General features: G+C 58.8%; 1 protein-coding gene across 1 annotated transcript; it reads right to left on the bottom strand.

Annotated features, from left to right (window-relative positions):
- Window positions 1-2,216: 2,216 nt before the first annotated feature.
- NXPH3 (neurexophilin 3) lies at window positions 2,217-6,527 on the bottom strand. Its single transcript, XM_059998729.1, has 2 exons — window positions 6,324-6,527; window positions 2,217-3,942 (listed from the first exon to the last, which is right to left on the bottom strand). The coding sequence occupies exons 1-2, from the start codon at window positions 6,375-6,377 to the stop codon at window positions 3,238-3,240; spliced, it is 759 nt and encodes a 252-aa protein (XP_059854712.1). The 5' UTR covers window positions 6,378-6,527; the 3' UTR covers window positions 2,217-3,237.
- Between the last annotated feature and the right edge of the window lie 9,089 nt (window positions 6,528-15,616).

Genomic DNA, 15,616 nt, shown 5'->3' with positions numbered 1-15,616 from the left:
TATGCGGGCCTCTCACTGTTGTGGCCTCTCCCGTTGCGGAGCACAGGCTCCGGATGCGCAGGCTCAGCGGCCATGGCTCACAGGCCCAGCCGCTCCGTGGCATGTGGGATCCTCCCAGACCGGGGCACAAACCTGCGTCCCCTGCATCGGCAGGTGGACTCTCAACCACTGCGCCACCAGGGAAGCCCTCTCCTGTGTTTTGAATGGCAAGAGTGGGAGGTCCAAGCAATTGATGGGGACTGGGGGTCTATATGCCCAGGAGATGCCTAGACATTGCTCACCAAGGAGGAAGAGGTTGGCTTCTTCATAGCCAGATGCTTAGATGGACCCCTTCCCTCTGTGGGGACCAGGGGGGACAGGAAGTATCTGGTGATGGCAAGACTAGTAGAGCACAAAGTCTATTCCAGCAGAATTATGATTCGGGAGGAAATCTGTTAGTAAGGTCCTAATTGAGACGAGCCGCCCGTGTTACTGGGGAAGGCGGAAAAGGAGGGAGAGGCTGCAGAGAGCACGCGGGCAAAATGAAGTTACTGAAATGAACCCCCCCGCCCCGTGCAGGCAGAACTGTGTGCCAGGCAGGCCAGCCCTCCAGCTGTCGGCAGCATCTGGCTCTCTACAGGAGGAGAGGAGCGGGGGGCGGGGGCCAGAGGGCCCCCCGCCCTGCTGACAGTTCAGTCAGGGGGGACAGAGCAGGGGCCCAGCGCAGCCACAGGACTGTGGGAGGTGCTCGTGGTCGGTCTCCAGTGTGTGTCCACAGGTGGGACAACGCACCAGAGCCCAGCAAGCCCAAGCCCCCCATGGCAGGCAGGGCCCGAGCCCTGTCCCTAGGGTGGGGAGGGAGAGGGTGGCGCGAAGGAGCTGGGGAGTCTCAAACCTCCGCTCAGGAGAGACACCCCGCAAGCAAGGTGCGTGGCTGGGCGGGGAAGAGGCTGGGATAGGAGTGTGGGCTCAAGTCACTCACCCTTTCTGGGTCCCTTCCTATGAAGGGGACGACAGCAAGGTGGCTTCTGAGACCCCACCCAGCTCTGCTCTGCGGTGTGAGGGCGATGGTCCGCGCTGAGTGCTGCTGGGCAGGGGAGACAGGCTGCGGGTGGCCAGAGCTCCCTACCCTCACGCTAGGACTCTCCTCACTCTGGCTACCTGGCCAAAAGGGACCCAGGGGGCCTGCACGCCACCCTCCCAAGAGAGCAGATCTCCAGTGGCCTCCAGAGAGGGCACTGTGATCTTGGTAGCGGGGGCCCAGCCTTCCCCACATGGAGCTTAAATGGAGTTAGCCCAGCTAACTCCCAGATGAGGTGGCCCGGGCAGCCCTCCATTCTGAGGCCCTCCTATGGGCTGGGGCAGGGGCATGGCTGCTTTCAAGCCCCTTCCGTCCCTACCCCACCCTGGCCTGTTTCTCCCCGAGCATGTCATCAGACTGAACACCCAATACCCCTGATTCTCTGAAGGGACCCTTCCCAGGAGACTTCTGCAGGAGGAGCCGCTGGAAATCACGAGGAGAAGCATCAGAGGTGTCTCCTCGTCCCAGGAAGCCAGGGCCAGAAGGGAACTCAGAGGACATCTGAGAGGCCCTCAGAGTGTGGTCCCTGGGCTGGGACCATCAGTGTCTACCTGGGCACTCATTACTCGTTAGAAAGGCAAATTCTTAGGCCCCACTCCAGACCTACTGAATTAGAAACTCTGGGGTAGAACCCAGAAATCTGGGTTTTAACAACCCTCTTGGTGATGCAGAAGCCCACTCACATTTGAGAACCTCTGGGTTCTCAAATGGCAAGCTCCTCATTTTATAGAAAAAAAATGAAAAGAGAACCAGAGAGGACAATGGACTTGCCCAAGGCCACAGAGCAAAATACTGACAAGAGTGTTGGGACCCCAGTGGGCCCATCAGACGGATATCCAGGAAGGTGACAGGGAACACCTTATGTGGCCCATCCCACCTACTACCTCTTCCTCCCCAGCTACTTCGCAGATGCCACCCTCACCCCCTACCAGCCCCAGCACAACACCGGCCCAGCTTTCGTGGCTGGAAAGGGGGTGGAGAGGGAAGCCCTGGAGCATCAGCTCCAGTAGCTGTTGGAGCCCTGCAGCTCTGGACTCCAGAAAATGTCCTGTTGCCATCTGAGAAACTCTGGCCGGACCACAGGGTGCCTGTGGCCCTCCCCACCCCCGCTCCCATACCCCTCCCCAATAACTCAGAGTCCAGTGCCCAGGAAAGCTTTATTCCTTGATCTGAGAACGAGAGTCTGCACACAGAAGTCAACAAACTGATGATTTCACAAAACCTCCCCCCTCCCCACCCCCACAGACAGACACTACGGGACAGGCCCAGCACACCCGCCGCGGTGTGGCCTCACCCTGCCCCGAGCTGCAGATGGTCCCATGGGCCACAGGGGAGGCAGCATCTCTGTCCTGGCAAGACCTGGGCTGATGGGCAAGGCTGGCTATGGAAGGCTCACTCTCTGGATAAGGTCATTCCCCGAGGAGCCAGCAAGGAGTGGGATGCACGTGGCTCACGGGTGGGCTTCCACGTGTGGTCTTGGTGCTGCGAGAATTACGATCGCCCCCTGTCTCAGCTTAAGGACGAGGGTCCCCTTCAGCACAAGGGTGGGGGTGGGGAGCAATGGCAAGAGAGGGAATTTTGGGAAGGGGTGGCCTGGCTGGGGGCAGATGGTCTCTTTGTCAAGACATCGAAGACTCCACAGGTCACCACTTCAGCCTCAAGCCACAGTCCAGGATGAGGGCTCAGGTCGGCCCACTGGGTGGGGCTGGAGAGTTCCGGTGCTGGCTCCCAGGAAGCCCCAGCTCCGCCATCCTTCAGTGCCCGCGTGCTGTCGTCACCGATGAAATAGCCCTCTCCTTGCTGTGTTCTTCCGCAGGATGGCAGGGAGGGAGCCAAGGTCTTGGGCTCCCCTCCATGACTTTATTGGTCTGCTTGCTCCAGGGACCTCCTGGACCCAGCATCTCTCTATTGCTCCGTGGGGAAGCCCTGGGAGGCCGCCCAGAGAAGCCACTCCTCGGCCAGCGCTCCTGTGTCCTGGTTGCTCCACAGCCTCAGGTTGGGGCCAGCACCTGCGCCCCCTTCCCCGCCACCTGAGGCTTGGCCCTGGCGCCCTCTCCACCCCCGCGCTCCCCGCCTGAGGCCCCTTCCTCTCCCTGCCCAGTATCCAGACAGATGGCTTCCTGTGTGGGCAGGCCTGTCCTTCCAGTCCTGGCCTGGCCTCTGTGGCCTGCCCAGGGTCACCCGGAGGGGTAGTAGGGAGTATCGCTGTGGTAGTTGTAATCCGGGCACACCTTCTGGACTAGCCTGTAGTCTGTGCTGTAGAAGGCGATGTAGACGCAGACGACTTTGAAGGGCTGGGAGCAGCTCCAGGTGGCTGAGCTCTGAGCGTGGTCTCGGGAGCAGGTCTTGGCTGGGTCGTGGGTGCAGAGCGAGATCCGGCGGCCCCGTTCCACCTTCTCCCACTCCATCCGGCAGTTGAAGATTTTGGAGGCCTTGGCTTCAATGAAGATCTGCTGCTCCTGGTGGAACTCTACAGCTTTACTGGGGGGCACGAGGCTGATGGAGATGTTGCCCTGGCCCGTGGCATTGTGTCGGAAGTGGACGCTGAAGGTCCCATTGCCGTGGTCCACGATCTTCCCCGTGACGAGCAGGTTCAGGGCTACCGTCTTGATGTTGGAGTAGAAGTCACCCCAGCCAAAGATCTTCTTCACTCTGGCCGACGGTGGGGGGCTGTGGTTCGGGCGACTGGGGGGCTGCCCGAGGACCCCCCATGCCTCCCCAGGTGGAACCAGCAGGCCTAGGAGAGTAGAGCTGGCCATGGGGCGGGACTTAGGTGACATGTGGCCCCGCTTTCGAGGCATCCGGGGCCGGGGCTGGCTCTCAGGGTCGTCATGCTCAGGGTCCTCTGAGCCAGGGGGACCATCATCCTGGCCACAGATGACCTGTGGAGGGAGTTGGGAGGAGAATGAGCACCTGGGTCCCCAGAAGACCCAGGAATTCTGGTTCACTGCCTCCCACCACCGGCATCATCGCTCTGCCCTCCCTTCCACTCTGACTTGGGGCTGAGGGGGCCCTGCACATTGCCCACCTACTCTGGGGGCTGGGTATGCACTCTGGCCTGTGTCGTGGTTCCCTCTCATGTTCTGACACTCAGGTCACCCCTAGCTCCTCTCCCCACTGTCCTGCCTCTGGTCACTGTTCAAAGTCTTGGAAGGATGGTGGAGAATTCTCTCCAGTAGACCACGGCAGCAGAGGTACATGGCCCCAGCTCCTAGGGAGCCCCAAGTCTAATGGGGGAGGCCCAGCTCCCGATGTTGGGAGAGCCTTCATCTGATAGAAGAAGCTGTGATGACAGAGCACCCCTTTCTTATAGGAGAGGTAGAGTCTCCCACTCTGTGAAATTCCCAGGCTGATGGGGGAGGTACAGTCTCTGCCCTCAAAAAGCCCCAAGTCAGATAGGAGAGCTCCATCTCTATGCTGAGAGAGCCCCTAGTTTGACAGGGGAGGAACAGCCCTTGCCTTTGGGGACTTTCTAGTCTGTTGGATGAGACACCACCCCTATCCTGGGGTAGTTTCTACCTTCAGAGGCGAAGAGAACCAACAGATGATGGAAAAGAAAACAGAACCCAGCAAAATTCTCTCTCAAGTACACATGCAGTTTAGGTTTTGGCAGGAGGATTTGAGGGAGACCTGGGGTGAGTTCCATACCCAGGAGGGCCACACTCTCCTCCGGGGACCACTGGTGATAACTTGCCAGGACATTACTTATACTAGGAGGTAGGAGTTCTTATTATTCCCACTTCACAGATGGGGACACCAGACTCACAGGTTACATCACTACAAGGCTGTCACACAGAGTCAGACCTCCCAAGCCACTGCACTCCCGGGCGCACAAGCCAGATGGGTCCTTCTACTGGGATTTCATCCAAGCCCCATCCCCACCCAGGATCTCCTGTAAACTGCGGAGGCCTGGCTGGCCTCTGCTGCATCAGCTCTATTGACAGGCAACATCTGGGGAGGCTTCCTGAAGGAGCTGTGGGGAAGGCCAGCAGGACAGCCTGACGAGCTCAAACACAGGACAGCTCAGGAGGGCATCAGGGAGTGAACCGGGTTTCCTGAGGACAGCTGTCTGGTGTGGGTTTGCTCAGCTTCTGAAGAGAGTACTTACCTTACGTATCTCGTTATGAGCACCGGGGCACCAGCTCACAGCTGGGCAGCATCTGGATTTGCTGGTGACCCTGGGATGAGGGTGGGGGATGCCTGAGGTCTGGAGGGCTCCAAAGGGGTTTGTGGTCTCTTTTCTGGCCCTGGCCATGCCTGGGGCTGTGTGCGGTGGCCCTGCCTGCCAGGACCCAAGGGTGGGGCGGAGGGACAGTAGGAGGGGAAGCTCTGAGGGCTGGGCTCAAGGCGGCAGACCTGTGTGTACTCGGCCGCCGGGGGTCACAGCTGAATGGCTGGAGGATGGGGAGAAGGGCCCCGGGTGGGGATGTGATAAGGGAGGGCTTCTTCCACACGGTGGCAAAGATAATTATTGTTTTGAGGAGAAGGGCAGACCCAGGTGTGGGGCTGAGGCTTCTCCAAGACGGGATTGGTGGGTGGCGGTTGGCCACCCGACCCAATTGGTGGGTCGGAGGGGAGCTGAGCCCTGGGCTGGGGTCTGGGGTCGATTCCGCGCGTCCTGGGCCGCCAGGGAGGAGCGAGCGAGCGCTCGGGGAGCGGGCTCTGGGCGCTCCGCTCAGCTGCCGCGAGAGCCCGGGGCGGGAGCCGCCTGCCCAGGTCCTGTGGGGCTCCGGCTGCGCGCAGCCGGGAGAGAAGAGGAAAACAACAGGCGGGGAGGGAGGGAGCGGGAGGGAAGGCGGCAGCGAGGGACGCGGGGGCCGCCCCGCGCCTGTACTGGCTCGTACGCTGATGGACCCAGAGCGCGGGGCCCCTAGGTCAGGGAAGAGCCCCACAGCTCTGATGACTCTGGCAGGTAATCAGCTCCACAGCCATCCCCCACCACCCTTCCGCACGGCCCGGGGCCCGGGAAGGGGTCGAGTAACCCTTGGCGACGGCTGCGGGCATTTTCCCTCGTGCCCGTCGCACCTCCCGCCACCAGAGGCCGAGTGGGTGGGCCAGCCCAGCACCCTCTCCCCGCCCCTATTAACCCTTACTGTCCAGTCTCTGGCCTCGGCCCCGCCCTCTCCCCCAGCCTCCAGGCTTCCGCTCCATCCCCGGGATGCTGAGGGGAAGGGAGAAAGTTTTCGGGCTTGGAAGCTTCCCGCGCTCTCCCCCAATCCTCCCGGCCCCCGCCCCTCCGCGCCGCTCCCCGCGGACCACTCACCAGATAGAGGCTGCCCTGCACTAGGAACACGAAGCAGCAGCGAGTCAGTTGCATCTTCCTCCTTTGCTCTCGTGCCCCTTTCTCTCGTCTTTCCCCCTCAGGGTACCAGGCCCTTCCTCACCCCTTGCTCTTTCAGGCGCGCCGTCCCATGCTCCAGTCCCAGGCCACTCGCGGCCCTTCGCTCTGCCAGCCGCCCAGGACCGACCCCGCCCCCTTCGGTCCAGCTGTGCAGCCGCCGCCCCCCTCCCCTGGTCCAGCTGTGCGCGGCACGGCCCCCTCTCGAGGTCCCAGATGGGTGCCCCGAGCGCCTCGAAGGGCCCCAGCTGCGCGGTGGCTCCGCCGCTCCAGATATGCCCCCTCGGTTCCAGCGGCGCCGCTCTCGCCCAGATGTGTTGGGGACCCGCGCGCGCGCTCGTCCCTGTGCTAATTCCCCAGACCAGACGGCCCCTCCCGCCCCGTCGCGGCGCGCCCCCTGGCGGACGCCCCTGGCCGCGCCGAGACCCGCCGCCGCTACCCGCGCAGCGCCCCGCCAGACTGGAGCGCTTCTGGCGCCCAGGCGGCTCCCGCTTCCTCGTCCCTCCCACCGGCTGCGGCGGCGGCGGCGGCGGCGGCAGGTACTGTGAGCCCAGCCGGTACCTCCAGAGTTAACTCCTCCCCTGCCGGCCAGCAACCCAGGGACCTAGGACGCGAGGGGCAGGATGTGGGGGCGGAGTAACTGGGCGAGGAAGGGAGAGGGTGGTGGCCTCGGGAATAGGGGCACTACTTTTTCCACCCCTCTGGCAGGGCGCCTGTCCCCGGTCGCGAGCATTGGGGATCCGCTGCCTTGCCCTGAATCCCAAGAGGCCTGGAATTTGGAAAGGTCATTTTTCCCGAACTCTTTACGAGAGCCAGAAAAGAACGTCTTCCTTACTGTAGCCTATTCCCACAGCCCAAAGTCCACTTCTCTCCGCAAGAGTTGCGTTTGTGCTGAGGGAAGTTCTTCTAGATGTCTAGCCTGTACTCCTTTTGTTCAGGAGTCAGTTCCTTTCCTCTTCTACGTTACTCAGAGGGGCAGGGATAACCCTCCCTGCCTCCCCCCAATACCTCTCAGTCCAGTCGCTGTAACAGGGAACTTTTGGCTGGAGCGCTGGGCTGAAAAGGCCACTAGGGTCCAGACTGGATTCTGGGGCTGGGGTCAGGGGTAAGCCTCCTGAGAAGCTGGGGAGCCAGGTGGGCAAGGCCTCCCTGGAGGCTGTACCTCCATTCTTCACTACTGCCCTCCCTGTGATCCAGGGAGCCCCAGGCTGGGATGTGGGGCTCCTATGCCAGCAGGGTCTCTATCTCCGGTCTCTGCAAACTTCCCAGGCGAGGAGGAAGAAAATGACCCTCATCCAAGATTCCCAAAGGTGGGGCCCATCCCCCATCCCCCCACACCTCTGGGTTTTCTTCCTGGAATTGCAGGGCCCCTTTAGTCCTTAGAAAAATCAAAGGTCGGATTCTAGCACCCAGCACCCCTCAGAGGCTGTGAGGGTGAGGAGGTACCCCAGCATTTGGAGCAGCCCCAGCCTGGGCTGGGCCCATGGGGCAGGATGGGTGGGCACTCCGCTCTGGCCCTCGAGGCCCAGCTTGGTCTCTGGCTGCAGCCCCCAGCACACACCCAGCCTCCTCCCCCACCATCTGCCAGGCGGGTGCGCGGGGAATGCAGATGAATGTTAATATCAGCCTGGGCCAAGTGCGATGAGGGAGACAGATTCTGCAGAGCGCAGACAGCATCACAGAGCCCCCTGCATTCCCCAGGCACCCTGGGCAGTATGGGATGCAGCAGCCCCTCCCTGGTGGTGGCGGTGGGGGTGTGTGCATGTCTAGTCAAAGACCCCCCTCCCCCACCCAAAGCCTGGGGAGGGAGGAACAGATAAATCCTTGTCTGGCCTCTGAGCCTCTGGTCCGGCTGGGAGGAAGAAGCTGTCGGCCTGAGCGTGAGCAGCTGGTTCTGGCCCTCAGCTAGGCAGGTGTGTAGCTGGGCCCACTCCTTGTCCATCTCCAGGAGGTCCTATCCCCAGGAGAGCAGTGTGACCCAGCAGAAAGAGCACAGGTCTTCAGGCCAGACAGCCCTGGATTCTACTCCAAGCCTGGCTGTGTGACCTTGGGCAAGTTGCTTTGGTTCTCTGATGCCAGTGTCTTGATCTGTTGTTGCAGGAACTAAATGAGACCGAATGTGCAAGCGAAGCCCGGGCGCAATGGCTGGCAGGCAGTCATGGCGTTCGATAAAGGGAAGCTCTTGCTTTTCTACTACCCACACATTTGCTCTGGCTGCGCCTCCTGCCAGGCTGGCCTTCACTGCCCTATTGGCTCTTCCTGGCTGTCACTTCCTTCAAGTTTCCCCTCTGCATTCATCCATCATCCATCGGCCAAGCCTGTCCTCAGTGCCAGGCACCGGGCCAGGGGTTGGGACACGGAGACGAATTGGACACCATCCCTGCCCTCAAGGATCTCACTGCGTAGCGTGGAACCGAGACATGAAAATCAATGAGTATAACTCAGTGTGGTGAGTAGAATAACAGATCCCTCTACCAGGCAGGATGGATACACTAAGGACCATGCGGGGTGGGGTGGGGTGGGGTGGGGGGTGGCGGGGACGGTGGGGGGATCGGAGAGGGATGGCTTCCTGGAGGAGGTGATGCCGAAGGACTGACTGAATGGTCAAAGGTCTGGAGGCCAGAACAAGAAGCAGTTTGTTGTTACTGGAGCTCAGTGGGGAGGGGAGGAAGTTGGAGCGGCAAGCTGGGGCCAGCTGGCGGAAGGTCCTTCCTGCAGGTCAAGGGGGTTAGGACCTTGAAAATCGTTTGAAGGGTTTTAAGGGGGCTGGTGAGTGTAGTCAGATTTGCAGTTTAGAAAGCTTTTGGAAAATTCACTGGAAAGAGGAAAGACTTGAGGAAAGGAACCAGTTAGGGGATAAATGCAATGGTCTGGGGTGAGAGAGAGGGGTAGACTGAAAACATCTTTAGGAGGGAGGCAAATCAGGATTGAGTTGTTGCTGAAATGAGGAAGGAAGGGAGACAGAGAGTCAAGTATGATACCCAAGTTTCTGGCTTGGGCAATAGGCAGGATGCTCGCTGAGGTGGGCACTACATGCGAGAGGATGTGTTGGGGGGTAGAAGGTGGCTTCTGGGGAAGTGGGGAGGTCAGTATCAGTCATGTCAAATCTGGGTGCTGTTGGCCAAACAAGGGCAGATGAAAGTCTAGCTGGGGGTACTGGAGGTGTGGATGTGAAAGAGGAATAAGGGGCTTGGATGGAGGACCCCTGGGCACCCTGGCATTTAAGGGGTGGGCAGAGGAAGAACAGCCCCCAAAGGATCCCAGACAGGAGCCGGCAGCCAGGGGCAAGGAGGGCGTGTGGGCTGATCCTGGAAGCAGCAGAAGTACTGGGGCTCTCACACTCGAGAGTGCCAAGCAGAGGTTATTGTACACATGCAGATGCTAGGGTCCCACCCCAGGGTCAGCAGATGGGAGCTCAGAACCAGGCATTTTTGCCCCCTTCCCAGGTAATGCCGATGGAGGTGGTCTCTGGACTTCACTTTGATAAACTGGTGTATGGGGAGTGTCAGGATAGAGGGAACAAGCAGCAGCTCAGAGGAGCAGAGCAGCCTGGCAAGGCAGAGACAAAAAAGTGACCACAGGTTTGGCCGAGATTCCTCCGGCAACTGTACCCAACCTCGGTCCTTCCACCTGCTCCCAGGGTGGGGAGACAGATGGCAGATTCAGTGAACTCTGTGCGCAGCTGTGCTGGAGGTAACCCCAGGTGTGTCTGCCATGCAGGCTCACCTCTCCTCTTACCCCCAACGCCCTCCCCACCACACCTTGCACACAGCAGATGCCCAACGAAAGGGGAAGAACTCAACCTGCTAGTACCGCCCCGCGGCCCCCAGCCTCCTTGGCACCCACTTGCACCCTGGATGTCGGTCGACTGGGCGTTTGCTTAGCACCCCTGATGCTTTCGCCTGCCTCAGTCTCACCTTTGGAAGAATCCTGTCTATATGCCTCCCCTCCTCCCTACCACCCCAGTGCTGGAGGAAAGAAAACAACAGAGGGGTGCCCGGTCAGCGCTTATTGAATAAATAGGAAATGGGGCTCCTGATGCTTTGAAAGGCAGAGAATGGATGCCCTTGAGCCGCTTGGAGCAGAGAGGTGCGGGGGAGAGGGGGGAGTAGTTCATTATTGCTAACAATCTCTCATGTTTACCTGGAAAATTGCAATTTTTAAGTGTTATGATAGAATGCTACATAGAGGGAACCAGGGGAGCCCAGAGGAAAACCCTAATTCTAATGAGGGGGCCAAGGACGAATCCCAGAGAAATTGGTCTTGTGATATGCGGATCAGCTCAGGTGGGAGGGGAAGGAAAGAACCTTCCAGGCAGAGGAAGCAGCTCATGCAAAGGCCAGAGATGAAAGAAAGGCTGAGAATGGGGTTCTGATGAGGACAAGATGAAAGACTCGTTTGTTCCACAAATAGTTATCGGGTGTCTACTTGTATGTCTGGGTCCTGGGCTGGGTGTGAGGGTACAGCTGTGATTGAGAGATGGCAGTCCTTATTCGCGTGGAGAATTGGGGCTCTGGGAGAGACAGAGATTAAATAGCTAAGCATACAAAAACACAAGCTCTGAGATGCTGGAAGGTGGTATGAAGGATGAAGATCACCAAGTTCTGAGTAAGAGAGAAACCAAGTAGGGGGCCCACTTTACCTGGAAGTGGTCAGGGAAAGCTCTGTGAGATGTGACGTTTCAGCTGGGACCAGAAGGGCGAGGAGGCGTCGCCAGCCATTGAGCTGGGGTGGGGGCTTCCAGGCAGAGGGAACAGCGCATGCTAAGGCTCAGAGACTAGGGAGAGTTTGGTGCTTTGGAGAAGCCATAGGCAGTAAGGATTGTGAAGGAGTGGGGAGTGAGCCAGAGCCAGAGAGATGCGCCGGGGCTGGACGGCTCAGGGCTCTATGGGTCTAGTGAAAGGTTTGGGGCTTCCTCCTGTGATAAAGGTGTTTGTTTTGTATTACAGGTTTTTAATTTACAAGTTTTAAACAAGGGGCAGACTTGCACTTTAGAACGATCACTCTGATGGCAGAGGATTTAAGAGAGCGGGTGACACTGGAAGCTGGGAGGTGATGATGTCCTGGGTTAGGGCAGAACCCCTTGGGATGGGAAGGAGGGGATGGCCTTGACAGACATTTAAGGAGTGGAATGCAGAGGAGTTAGGCTCTAGGACTGGGGTTGAGGGGTCAAAGATGCCCCCAGCTTTCTGGCCCGCGGGACACAGGACGGAGGGCAGGTTTGTGGGAGGATGCAGAGTCCCACCCTGGACAGGTGGCGTCAGGTGCTTCAGGTGCAGCAAAGAGCTGGGTGCAGAGTGGAGTTCCCACTGAAGGGACCAGACTGGGAGGCGTGTGAGCCTCGAGAGTTATCAGAGGTGAGAGTGGGAGGAAGTCGCAAAGGACAGAGCACAGCGAGGGTGCAGAATGGGGCTGCCAGGGCCAGTCATGTAGGGAAGAGTGATGGAAGAGAGGGGGGATGGGGCAGGGGAGGGACAGGGGAGCCAGGAAGCAGGTGGGAACCCCCTGGCCTCAGAAGCCTGAGGGAAGCTACTCACATCCCACACTGTACCTACCTCCTGCCTCCGGCTTTGAGGGGTCATTTTGTCTATGCCCCTGCCTCTCACAGGTCTCTCCAGCCAGGAGGGCCCTCCTGCTCAAAAGGCTCCCTCGTGTGCTCTTGTTGAGAGGAAAGGATAAGGACGTGGGGTCCAGCCCTCCTGGATTAGGGTCTGGCTCTGAGATCGGCTGTGCGGGTGATCTGGGAGAACCTCTTGTCTTCCTTGGGCCTCAGCTGCCCCGTCTGTAAAGGGGGATCACACTGCCCCTCTCCTGGGGTGAGGACTCGGTGAGGGTGAGAGCGTCTGGCTCTCTACTGGGCACATGTACACCCTGGTCCTTTATCTGCATCGAGCTGGTGGAAAGTGCTTTGTAAACAGCGAAGCACTTGAGCGAAAGGAGTCTGGCCGCGCCCCTTCCAGCTACTCGCCAGTTATCTTCGGAGGTGGGAAGCAAGGGGGAGAAACAGGGCCTGAATTGCACCGCTAGACTGCAGGGCACCTGGCAGGGGCCCCGCACCTGGCACCAGGTCATCTGTTCTCCACCTGTCGGCTGGACACAGGTCGCTGTGGTCAAAGCCAACTCCCCGGGGGATGATAAGGAGACCGCGCTGGCGTGTCGTGTCGGACGTGAGTGGGGTCAGCGCGCCGCCTGGTGGGCACTTGGGACGCTGCCTGCGGGCGCTTTGCGCCGCGAGGAAGGCGAGGATTCACCTGACCGCCGCGCTGCCCCCTCTCGCTCGCCAGTGCCCGGTGCCCAGGCGTTTGATGACAACGCTTTAAGACAATGAAGGGCCTGTGCTGCTCAGAGATGTCGTTGCGCGATCGAGCTCTGGAGCCAGATCCCCTGGGTCCCAATCCTGCGTTTGCCACTGTGTCTTGGGCAAATGATTACGCCTCACTGTGCCCGGTTTCTTCATAGGGATAATAACAGTATAAATTTGTTGGGAACGGCGTCTGGCATATAGTTAGTGCTCAATAAACGCCGCCTATTCTTATATACGCATTCAGTTATTCAGTCAACCACAGGCTTTCACGTCGCTGTCGGACCAGGAGGCAGCTCTGGAGCGAAAATAGCCTCGACTGAGACGGGGAGGGGGGTCGTGCCCCCTCGGGCACGCGAAGGGAGCCTCGAGTTCTTTATTTGTGAAAGGGTCAGTACAACATCTGTAGTGAGAAATTCCCGCTTCCTTTTCACGGAAGGGGTTCAGGGTGGGCGTAGAGGCCACGCTCACCTGCACCCTGGCCCTCGGGTTCGCCTCCATTCCGGCCCGAATTCAGGGGCGCGCGCCCCTCTGGACCCCCAACGGACACTGGGTCCAGAGCCCCCCGTGGCAGCCTCCTCCGGAGGTCGAGGCGTCCACCCCGCTGGGTCCCTTCCCCTCCTCCCCCATAGGGCTGGCGGGGCGCATCACCCCCTCGCCCTCCGACGGTCGCCCGGGCGTCCAGACGGCCTGCCTGCACCTTCCATTTCCAGGCCGATGGTGACGCCTGGCGGCGGAAGGAAGGACAACCGGAACCTCCACTCAAGGAACTCCTATCTAAACTCTTGGGCACCGCTGGGTGGGGGCGGGGCGTTGGGGTGGGGGAGATGAGGAGACAGTGTCAGGGGGATCCAGGAGGTTGAAGGGCTTCCCAGAGCAGCACTGACCTGAGCTTCTGTTGCGGAGATGCCATCAAGACCTTCCGATTCCAAATCTGATCAAAGGGGCAGGGGGAGTCGAAGGGCACTGAGGAGGGGGGCAGGGTTGGGGTGGTAGCCAGATGAGACCCCAGAGAGTTCGGGAGGAAGACTTCCCTAGTATTCTCCCTCCACCCCATTTGGGGTCATCACTGTTCCCCTTTGGTGCCATAGCCCTTCCCACATTTCAATATAGGGCAGAACATGGGGGGAATGAGCCTGGGAGTGGCCACAGGCTGAAAGGGACCTCAGTCAGGCCACTCCTGGAAGGGTCAGCGCAGCCATGAAGAGGCAGCAGGAAGGACGCCACTGGGGGTGCTTTTCTGACCCCTGTTCTGCCCTGGACCACCACGGCTGCCCACACCTTCCTCACGCAGACTCAGCACTGGCTTGATCTGCAGCCTTTCAGGCTTGGGCATCGGGGAATGACCTCAGCCCACAGGCATAACCTACTCACTCCTGAACGCCAGGCCCAAAGTCAGCCAACTCTGGACATGGGATTCCACAGACTCTGCCAACTCCAAGTATACAAAATCATCCTCTTCACATCCTGAGCCACAGTCCTGTGGCCTCCTGTGTTCCTCCCTCCTTGAAGGACGCCACCATCCACCTCATTGGAATCTTGGTGCCAGCCTTGCCCCCTGCCTCTCTTCCCAACGTCCAGTTGCCTCTCCTCCAACCCACTGGAGGCTTCAGGACTCCATCATTGCTCACTGGGACCACAGTAGCCCGGAATGGTCTCTCCCAGTCATTCCTTACGTACCCCACGCCAAAGGGAGATTAATTTCCAAGATGCAAATTAGATGATCTCCTTCTCCTATTTCAAATCCTGGGAAGGCTTCCCACAGCCCCAAACTAGACAATGCATATTGAGAACATTCATGAAATGGTACCAACATCCTCTCATTTAATCACACAACCTACTGAGGTAGCTTCTATTACTACCGCATTTTACAGATGAGAAAACTGAGGCTTCAGGAGATAAGCTGGCTTCCCCGAGGATCCGTAGCTAATACTCTTCAGAGCTGAGATTTGGACCCAGGCGGCCTGGCTTGCTGAACCCATGCTTTTACTCACCACACCAGTGTGTCCTAAAGTGAAGTATTTGTTGTGTTGGCTGGGAGATTCCTTTAAAAAAAAAGTAGTACAGATGAACAATTTTAATTTTCATAGAAATGTTTCCTTTTAAGGCTTTTGTTCTATTTTCTTTTATTTATAGCAAGGGATACTGGTTTCCCATTTATGGAGGTGATACAAAGTGACCCTTTAAAATTAATTTATTTTAAGGGAAAAGAGTAGCTAACTGAAAGCAAAGTACTAAGTACGTGACAGCCTGGGCGGAATGTGGAGCTGGGAAATGAGCGTCGGTGCACTCGCTGCGACGCTGTGCTTCTCGGGAGAAATGGCAGACTCTGCAGTACGCTTGCATGTGCTCTGGCCCCACTTGTTACGGACCAGGGTTCTTGACGTCCTTAATCAATAGAAATTGACCAGAGGCCAAACAAGAAATTCAGGCAAGGCTTTATTGGGACCCCTGCTGCAGCAGAGGGGAGTGAGAACAAGCAACAGATTCCCCTGCTCACTCGCTCCAAAGGGAGGGCAAGCTGGGTCCAGGGGTCATGCCTGAGGGGGGGCTTAGGGGGTTTGCCTACCCCTTCGGCGGTGTTGTGTGCAGGGGGCATGCCCGGTACCCTGCTTCTGCTCTCCATTCTTCAGAAGTGGCAATCGGGATTTTTGGTCTTTTTGTATCTTTTTGTCCATAATTTGCCCCAACTGTACATGCACGCAGTTATTTTTAGTCCCTTGTAGTTTCTTTGTATTTTGTCCAGGTGCAAGCATGGCAGCAAAGGGTCCCAGATTCCAGGTCCCAGCCTGTCTCACGCTTCACTCTGCAGACTGCCCCTTGCTTTCTCTTCTCTACCGACACTCCTTTCCTGGGGCCTCTGAACCACTTGCAGCTCCCCAAACACACCAGGCTTTGCCTTGCCTCCGTGCCTTTG

This window comes from Delphinus delphis, chromosome 19, assembly GCF_949987515.2.
Source record: "Delphinus delphis chromosome 19, mDelDel1.2, whole genome shotgun sequence".
In the NCBI taxonomy this organism is placed as follows: Eukaryota; Metazoa; Chordata; class Mammalia; order Artiodactyla; family Delphinidae; genus Delphinus; species Delphinus delphis.
The sequence above is the reverse complement of the archived record's forward strand: the minus strand, read 5'-3'. Positions and strand labels throughout refer to the sequence as shown.

Coding starts and splice junctions, on each gene's coding strand:
- NXPH3 (XM_059998729.1), bottom strand. CDS start 6,377: ATGCAACTGACTCGCTGCTGCTTCGTGTTCCTAGTGCAGGGCAGCCTC. Junction 3,943..6,323: donor TGCAGGGCAGCCTCTATCTG/GTGAGTGGTCCG, acceptor CTCCCTCCACAG/GTCATCTGTGGCCAGGATGA.